At 43.7% G+C, this 9,608-nt stretch overlaps 1 protein-coding gene across 1 annotated transcript; it reads right to left on the bottom strand.

The window, feature by feature from the left end:
- Positions 1 to 2,788: 2,788 nt before the first annotated feature.
- On the bottom strand, positions 2,789 to 8,491 carry LOC117434224 (protein C10). The gene is made up of 3 exons (XM_059010596.1): positions 7,782 to 8,491; positions 6,327 to 6,503; positions 2,789 to 3,092 (listed from the first exon to the last, which is right to left on the bottom strand). The coding sequence occupies exons 1-3, from the start codon at positions 7,831 to 7,833 to the stop codon at positions 2,953 to 2,955; spliced, it is 369 nt and encodes a 122-aa protein (XP_058866579.1). The 5' UTR covers positions 7,834 to 8,491; the 3' UTR covers positions 2,789 to 2,952.
- Between the last annotated feature and the right edge of the window lie 1,117 nt (positions 8,492 to 9,608).

The following is a 9,608-nucleotide window of genomic DNA, read 5'->3' as shown; positions in this document are numbered from 1 at the left end:
AGTGTGCGTGTGTGATAGTGTGTGTAATAGTGTGCGTGTGTGATAGTGTGTGTGACAGTGTGCGTGTGTGATAGTGTATGTAACAGTGTGCGTGTGTGATAGTGTTTGTAACAGTGTGAGTGTGTGATAGTGTGTGTGACAGTGTGCGTGTGTGATAGTGTGTGTAATAGTGTGTGATAGTGTTTGTGACAGTGTGCGTGTGTGATAGTGTGTGTAATAGTGTGCGTGTGTGATAGTGTGTGTGACAGTGTGCGTGTGTGATAGTGTATGTAACAGTGTGCGTGTGTGATAGTGTTTGTGACAGTGTGAGTGTGTGATAGTGTGTGTGTGTGATAGTGTGTGTAATAGTGTGCGTGTGTGAATGGCTCAAGTAAGACTCGAGTCGCAATTTTCGGTGACTCGACTGGACTCGTGTACTTGCTCAAAAAACTCGACTCGACTCGTGTCCCGGCCCAAAAGACTCGACTCGAGTCATAGTCTATGATAAAATAATCGATCCGTTTCGGAATGACCGCAGCCCTTCTTGTGACGCGTACAAGCCCGGAGAGGAACACGTGACAACACAGAGCCCGAGAGAAGCGCGTCAGCAGCACGGAAGGAAAACAGAGTATCTGCGCATGCGCGCGTCGAGTTCACAAGCACCATGGAGACAGCGAGAGAAACAAACAGCATCCCGCCAGCACCGAGAAACGCCGGACTGAAAGAAACCGGGTCTCAAGCAACCCAAATCGGGTTCGGGCTTTTTATATTTTATTTACGGAAGCTTAAAACTTACATGCGGTAGAAAAATAGCGGTTTAGTGCTTGTTGTCTAGTTGAATGTATATTAATAGAACGTTATACTATGTTAAAAACAAATAATTGGCAAAAAGCCACATTTTGCTAAAAGTGTACGTTGTGTTTTCAAATCCAAACTCGTGTACAAGCTTATTAGCTTAACAAAACAATGTTTTGTCCAGGACGTTTCTAATAACGCTCTGTTGAAGAGATGAACACACACACCGCTGTGTGGCGCTGTAGCATTGTGCGCGTTCACATGCCCGGAGCCTCGACAGCACGCACGGTGCAGGTGATCAATGAAGCTGCTGCGCGGTCGCGTTTGTTTACCGGAATCCTGTTAATCGGCGCTAGACGGGTTTGATTCATTGGTCTGCATCCTGGATAGAGGTTTTAAAGTTATTTTGGTTAAAAAAAAGTGTTGCTTTTTTAAAGAATACATTTATAAAAGCAAAAACAGGCGGACCAGACCTCGTGATTTGGGGAATTCTCAACATTGCCACACGCAAGGAGGCTGAGGACTGTGTTGTTTTCAAAGCATTTTAAAGAAGCGGTCTGTGGATTTTGTCATAGTGGGTGAACAGATCAGTTATTACCCCGGAAAAAAAAAACGTGTTTGTTTGCGCTGCTGGTGTATTTTGCGTGTGTTTATGAAACAGCAGCTGCAATATAAACCTTTTACATCAGTAGGGTTGTTCAAAATACAATCGAGCTCTTGTTATTACTGTACGGTCGCGCTTTTTAACTACCTTGGTTAAAATGTTTATGCTGGGATGTGATGTGTGTTAAATATTTTCGCTGTTTTTTAAGAGCATTAGGTGAACAAACCCTTTTTTATCTGGAAATAATGAAAATTACTAATTTTGTAACACGCATTATTATGCTAAACTCGTAGCCTTTCAAAATACATGTCTTTATGTAATATTAAACAGATTAGGCTGAGTTTATTGATTTTGAGCTGGATCATATATGTGCGAGGATGCAATGGTTTATTGATTTTGAGCTGGATCATGTATGTGCGAGGATGCAATGGTTTTAAAACTGATTTCATCTCAGTTGCATTACTTGGACTGTTTTCCTTTGTAACTGCTGTTTTAAGCTTAGAAGCAAGATCTCTGAATCAGTATCAAATTCAATGCCACATATCCTTTCATATGGTTAAGGCATCTGAAGAAACGATCAGAGAGTTTCACTGTTGAGAAAGGTGAGAAACACTCAGGCTGCCATCAGTGAAACTGTAAAGAAATGCTTCAATGCTTTCTTTTGTTTTGTGGTTTCCATTACTGTACATCCAACCCAACTGAGCACAGGTAAAAGGGCCTCTGTATGATCAATAACAAAACCTGCTTATAAAGGAATCGTGAAGTCACTGAAATGGAGACGAAACACGAGGCAGAAACCGTGGACCTTGAATGGTGAACATCAGTGGGGCAAGTGTGACCACATTACTGTGCATCTCAATTCTGTAATTGAAATATTTTTTTTTTTTTGTTACTAGTATATCTCCTGTAAAACGAATCTGATTAAATCAAACTGTCTCGAACTGTCAGAATGACTTGAATTGACTCGAGCAAACTCTGTGACTGGACTCGAGCTTGGCATGTCAAAGACTCGATTCTTACCCCTGTGTCTCAACTCGACTCGTGTTTGTGACAGCGTGTGTGTCGATCACAGCACTGGTTTGTGACAGCGTGTGTGTCGATCACAGCACTGGTTTGTGACAGCGTGTGTGTCGATCACAGCACTGGTTTGTGACAGCGTGTGTGTCGATCACAGCACTGGTTTGTAACATCGTGTGTGTCGATCACAGCACTGGTTTGTGACAGCGTGTGTGTCGATCACAGCACTGGTTTGTGACAGCGTGTGTGTTTCAAAACTGGCGCGTGGAGAGTACAGGAGCCTCAAATGGGCTGGAGAAATAAAAATAAATGAAAAAAAAAACCACTTTATAATTTGACCCCTCCAAGAACACTCTGAACTCTCTTAAACATTCCTCGGAAACAGACAGCAAGACAGATTCAGTGAGTTTAATATAAAACAGCAATGAAAGGAAATTTAAACAAAGGAAATGTCAGGGCCGCTGCGGAGAGCGAGAGGAGCGACAGCGACAGGACAGGAGGGGGAGACAGGCACCGCGCTGGAGACGGGACTGCTGTGAGGACTCCTCCCTCTGTCCCTAGGACGACGGGACTCCTCCCCCGAGGGGCGGGGGTGTCATGGGCGGCAGGAACAGGGATTTCAGTTTGAGTGACATGGCAGCAATCTCGGGGTCCTGAGTCTCATACACCTTCACGAGCCGGGCAAATTTCAGGACGCCTAAAAACAAACACAAATAAAGAAGTCTGTCAGTAACACACGCAGTGAGAGAGCAAGAGAGACACTCACACACAGACTCGCACAGAGAGATAGAGAAATGCACACAGATTCACCGACAGAGAGACACACACACCCCTGACGAAAACCCAAACCTGCAGAACAATTGAAAACCCCTACTTTTTTTTCAATGAAGTAATGCCTCCGTCCCTTCTCCAGTTACTCCTGACTCACACAGCCCTGCCCTGCTTTTTACAGGTTTCTTGCCAAAAACACAAGTCTGTCGACTGCATCAGGTTTTAGTTCTATACGTTTACAAGTAACAATGTTAGCACAGGTACTGAGAAATCTCTCCGATGAGAACGTGTTGCTGGTATGCACAGATACCTCTTTGCAAGTTTGTTCAGTCCAGGTAAGTTTATCTGTTCAGCTTTCCACCAGATCAACGGATCTGATTCACTGTCAACCAAGGGTGTAAGTATGTATGATTTCAGGTATATTCTGTCTGTTTCACAAACTACAGAGGTAGCAGTAGCTCCTGGCGTGCTTGATTTGAAAACGCTGCCCCAGGTGTTCTTGTTTTTTTTAGCTGGTGCCCCTCCTTTATTTGCTGCTCCTCCGCCTTCAGCGGATTCAGTTCCAGTGTGTCTGGCTGTGCCAGCGAAGCCCTCTTCCTGCTCTCCAGATTCATCCCGTGACTCTGCTCCTGCTGTGAATGATGCAGTCCTCACTCACGTACCCCATCTTGGGTCAATAGAAGATGAAATATCAAGCAGATCTTGGGTGTCAGAATATTTCTCATTGAAGGAATTCAAAATTCTTTCTTTGGCTTTGACAGTCTCATCTTCCTCAGCAGCCAAAATGAAATGCAAAACAAGTTTCAGGTAGGACACACTGACACAGCCATCACCTGACAGAGCGTCTGTAAAACTCAATGAGCTCAGAGCCGAGCTCCATGAATCAAGCACGTCCGCGTCCTGCCCTGTAGGTGCTAAGAGTCTGCTCTTTCTATCTGAAGCTAGGACTTGTGCGACAGCCTCTTCCTGTTCCAGCACCCTTTGACCTATTTGCTGCTGTGCTCCCCAGCGAGGAGGTTTTTCTGTTATCAGCTGGTGCTGAGGTACACTGAGCTCAGCCTTGGCTGTCAGAGAACGTGCTCCCCAGCCTCTTCCACAAGCCAACGGCACCTTTAACGCTGTTTTCTATTTTAAAAGAAATGTAATCTATAATTTATATAAAAAACGCTTTATATTGCATGGCAAATATTAAATAGATATGCAACTGCATATTAAATTATTTAATAGATATGCAACTGCATATTAAATTTAAATTCAATTATTCCTTGTTACTTTCCATTGATATTTAAGTCAGATTAACTGTATTTTCAATAAGGACATGCAAACAATGGGAAATTATTACATATTTTCAAGGGTAACAAAATAAACAAACGTGACATGCAATTGCATTTTCAAATCGACAGAAACCAGCTATTGCATATTTATTAAATATTAATTTAACATTGATTTAATATGCAATTGAATATCTATTTAATATTAATTTATGCCACGCGATAGAAACCAAAAATATAAAGCTGTAATCTAGGCATGAGAACGCTGCAGTGTGCAAGAAAAATATAAATGAAACGACAACCCGCTCGTGAATCTGCTTAAATAAACTGACACGGAGATTCCTTTGATCCCATGAAGTAAAAAAATAATAAACACAGATGCAATTTCCTCCTGCTTTTAATTTCAACTCAATTAATATTACTGCAGAAAATGTATGCAAAACAGTGGCTTTCTTTATCGTATATAGTTTGTTTAACCTGCTTACAATATTGAACTTTTAAAAGCAGTCCCAAACTTCTGTTTAAATTGTTTACAAAACATAATACAAAAACACGCTTATTAGCATAAAACATTAGCGTGGAAGAATCATTTTAAAAGCTGTTAATATAAATGCTGATCGCAAGGTGAAGCCTGTGTCCACACATTCAGTTCTGCAGCTCTGAGATGTCTCATCTCTTGTCTGTAGAGATGCAGATTTGCTGCTCATCTCTCAAGCCCCAGTTTCGCAGTGGGACACGTTACTGCGTCAGTGATTTGTTTCCATCGTTTGCTGCTTGGCACAACATTTGAAATCGATTCTGAGACAGAGGTTTGTATTTCGTCTTTTTTGGAAGCTGATTCAGTAGGATTTTCAAGCTGCATTTACTGTATCAATAGGATGCTTCAGGTGATGAAACAGATTGGAGGGGCTGCCTCAGCCTTCAAACATACTTTACAAATGATGCTACTCTGCTCAGTATCTGTTGATTTGAATCTGAAGAAACAGCAAACCACTGAAGATGCTCCTTTCTTAGGGATCAGCTCATCTCCAGCAGAACGAGATGAAGAGTCACTGCTTTGTTAGTTTTCACTTTCACTCACAGCAGCCGCCACAGTTAGGCTATGTGACAAACTAACCAAGAGACTGTGTGAAGATCTGAACTATCTACGTTTAGCTAGCTGGGGAGGGCTCGTCAATGCTATTGAACAAATGATTTTAAAAGTTGCACGTGACCTGATTGATTTAATGGTTGAATGAGACGTTTTATATAAAATATTAGTATGTTTGAATTAAAAATGGAAATATAATGTAATAAAAATACCAAGCTCTACTTTTGAGACCTCCCTATAGTTCAAATGGATCAGTCCACGAGACATGAACTGAGCAGGGGGAAGAAACGAAACCTGTGTTAGAACAGGTGGTTTAGTTTCTTCAAATTAACACACCAATATATATTTTTCCTTTAGACACTTCATATGTTTATTTTGAATCCAGTATAATTCTTTCCCTCTGATATTTTTTATTGTCTTTTAAAAAAAAAAAAAAACACTGGCAGACCTCTGTCCCAGTGATTTAGACACAGAGAGAGAGAGAGAGAGAGAGAGACACACACACACGCAGAGAGAGAGAGAGAGAGAGGAGAGAGGGGCCTGGGGATCACACAGTAATGAAAGTTACAGGTTGAGGTAAATACTCATTGAAGCTGCATTGAATGCTGTCTGTAAATTCATATTTGTATTCTTTAATACCTGGTTAACCCTGACAGGGGCATTCTCTTACTGTTTGGACTTGTTTGACGCAGAGTGCCCTCCCATTATAAATGTAGTACAGTGGAATGAGCAGTGTGTCCAGCAGGGGGCTGCACTGAGACCCTGTTTGAGAGGGGCTAGATCATTATGGGATGCCTACCTTCGCCGTCATTGCTGAAGCCGTACGACTTGATGACTTCCTGCTGGATCTGGGTCGCCACGGGCAACACGAACTGCAGCATCTTCCCCATGTCATTACAGGCGCTCTCGCGAGCCTCCTGCAGGCGAGCCTCGCTGTCAGGGGAGCCCAGCGCCTTGAGCACCTCCGCCAGGACCACTGAGAGACACGAATATCATCAATACAGACCACAGAGACACAAATATCATCCATACAGACCAGAGACACGAATATCATCCATACAGACCAGAGACACGAATATCATCCATACAGACCAGAGACACGAATATCATCCATACAGACCAGAGACACGAATATCATCCATACAGACCACGAGACACAAATATCATCCATACAGACCAGAGACACGAATATCATCCATACAGACCACAGAGACACGAATATCATCCATTCAGACCACGAGAGACACGAATATCATAAATACAGGACAGGACCACAGAGAGAGGGGACAGGGTCAAATACCAGGACACAGAGACAGGGGGACAGGGTCATGTGTAACTCTGAACTATTATACTGTGAGTACAAGAACTATAGGTTGAATAATTAATGTTAAATTGTAAAAATAATAATAACTAAAAAAGCTCTTTAGTTTACTCCAGGGTACCTAAGCTAACAATTTATTTTAAAAAATTATATTGTTGAAAAAATATCTTCTAAAAAGGTAGAATTCTTTATCATTAAATAAACATTTAACGATTTTCATTTTTTCACTTGTTTCAATATTTTCTAATCTTAAATAAAAAACGATGTCTTGTTCGGGTGAAATGCAGCAGTGTGTCCTGGGAAGGGTCTGCAGATAACCCCACGCTCTCCCGTGTACAGAACTCGTGTTAAAACATCATCGAGGCTCGTCTGCGGGGTGACGTCAGTGACAGACAGGCTGGGCTGTGAAGGAGCCTCCTTACAGGTCCTTACTCCTCTCTGTGTATTCAAACCACTGGCAGAAAAGACAAGGACTTTACAATGCTGCCGGAGACGCCTTGTTAAGCACTCTCTCTCTCACACACACACACACTGAGACACAGACACAGAGAGACAGTCACACACACACACACCGAGACACAGACAGACACACACACCGAGACACAGACACTGAGACACAGACACACACCGAGGCAGACACACACTGAGACACAGACACATACACACTGACAGACAAACACACTGACAGACACACACACAGACTGACAAACACACTGAGACACAGACACACACACATACACACTGACAGACACACACACTGAGGCACACACACACTGAGACACAGACAGACACTGAGACAGACACACACTGAAACACAGACTCTCACACACACACACTGCCTTCCAAAGGTTTCAAACCTTTTCCCTGACACTAAACCCCCGACATCACCATCATAATAATCATAATGATAATGCTGCTGCTTCACTCGCGTACCTTTGGTCTGCTCCGCAGTGAGCAGTCCTTGTTGAGTCTGCGCCGCTGCCATGCTCTCTCGGACCCGGAGCTGCACGTCACTCTTCAGTTCTGTTTATTTCAACTCGGCGGATCTCTTTATTTCATCCACAGTGGAGTGACACACAGGAGCTGCGCGACGCGTCTCCGGTAAGTGCTGTGTGTGATCAGCACCGCGACGCGTCTCCGGTAAGTGCTGTGTGTGATCAGCACCGCAACGCGTCTCTGGTAAGTGCTGTGTGTGATCAGGACCGCGACGCGTCTCCGGTAAGTGCTGTGTGTGATCAGCACCGCGACGCGTCTCCGGTAAGTGCTGTGTGTGATCAGCACCGCGACGCGTCTCCGGTAAGTGCTGTGTGTGATCAGCACCGCAACGCGTCTCTGGTAAGTGCTGTGTGTGATCAGGACCGCGACGCGTCTCCGGTAAGTGCTGTGTGTGATCAGCACCGCGGCGCTTGCGTTCAGTGCAGGATGGGGGGGGGAGCACAGTACTGTTTTAATTGCAGGGTAATTTAACACAAATCGAATCACATACTTCAAACAAAATATGCTTGAATACAACTGGGTCGTGGGTTAGTTTAAAACGAAGCTTGTGCCAATCCGCAGCAAACCAAGTCAGTAGATTTCTAAAGTCAATTAAAATACGCGAGAATGGTGAAGTCTAGTCCTCACCCCTCTGCTCTCCTCCCACAGACACGGTAAGGATCTAGGAGTTCGTTTTAAACCCCGGTTATATATTCCCACACCGCCGCCCAGAGGTCGGAGGACGACACTACGTCCATTTTGCCTGCGGTGTAGCTGTGAATAATAATATGCAGGGTCTGCGGAAAACAGTGATCTAGGGAAGACATTTATTGTACCCTTTAAACACGTCACAACACGTCACACTTGCCCCTCCCCTTTATGAAAATGTCAATGTAACAAAACACTGTTTGGTACCCCCTATCTTATCCCTTATCTATGATAAATACTACGATACACACTGTGGGGTAACATAAACCCCACAACCCCGCCCCCGGGGCTCCAACCTCCGACTGCAAGGCAAGCAATCTGACGATCATAATTTCAATTTTGTGACCAATATATGATCATTTTTTACGGGCACCGTATTGGCCTGTTTGGTAGCACGCTACAATAAAGAGCTTAACCCTGAGCTCAGTCCTAAAGCTGAGGATCAGCTAGTCCCCAACTTTGTTCCGGATCTTTTTTCGTTGCAATCGGTACTAAGTTAGGACGCAGCCGGGGATGATCCAGAGATTGCACCGTACTAGCTAGTACGCAACTACGCAGCTCCGTACTAACTGTGCGAGTTGCGGGCTAGCTGATGTCATGATCTCAGTGTGCCAGTGCGGCCCAGCAGTCTCAACCAGGTCTGGGTTTGAAACGTCTCCCTTTTGTATTTCACATTAGATTCGGCGCATCAGATACAGAATTCAACATCACCAGAACCGCAGGTGCGGTCTCCATGGCAACCAGCACCGCTGCTGACGTCCACAGCTATTGTTTGTTTGCCTTTTGAAACATGCAACGCTGGTTTAATCGCATCATTCACTATATATAGTGGGTATATATATAACTATAATAAGATCCAAAATGGAAAATTACTTATATGGTAACAATATCCTGGGAGACAGCCAGCATGGTTTTAGGAAAGGGAGATCATGTCTAACTAACCTGCTTGACTTTTTTGAGGATGCAACATTGAAAATGGACAACTGCAAAGCATACGACATGGTTTATTTAGATTTCCAGAAAGCTTTTGACAAAGTCCCGCATAAAAGATTAATTCTCAAACTGAACGCAGTAGGG

This window comes from Acipenser ruthenus, chromosome 41 (assembly GCF_902713425.1).
Source record: "Acipenser ruthenus chromosome 41, fAciRut3.2 maternal haplotype, whole genome shotgun sequence".
NCBI classification, from domain to species: domain Eukaryota; kingdom Metazoa; phylum Chordata; class Actinopteri; order Acipenseriformes; family Acipenseridae; genus Acipenser; species Acipenser ruthenus.
The sequence above is the reverse complement of the archived record's forward strand: the minus strand, read 5'-3'. Positions and strand labels throughout refer to the sequence as shown.

Coding starts and splice junctions, on each gene's coding strand:
- LOC117434224 (XM_059010596.1), bottom strand. CDS start 7,833: ATGGCAGCGGCGCAGACTCAACAAGGACTGCTCACTGCGGAGCAGACC. Junction 6,504..7,781: donor CACTGCGGAGCAGACCAAAG/GTACGCGAGTGA, acceptor CGTGTCTCTCAG/TGGTCCTGGCGGAGGTGCTC. Junction 3,093..6,326: donor CTTCAGCAATGACGGCGAAG/GTAGGCATCCCA, acceptor GTTTGTTTTTAG/GCGTCCTGAAATTTGCCCGG.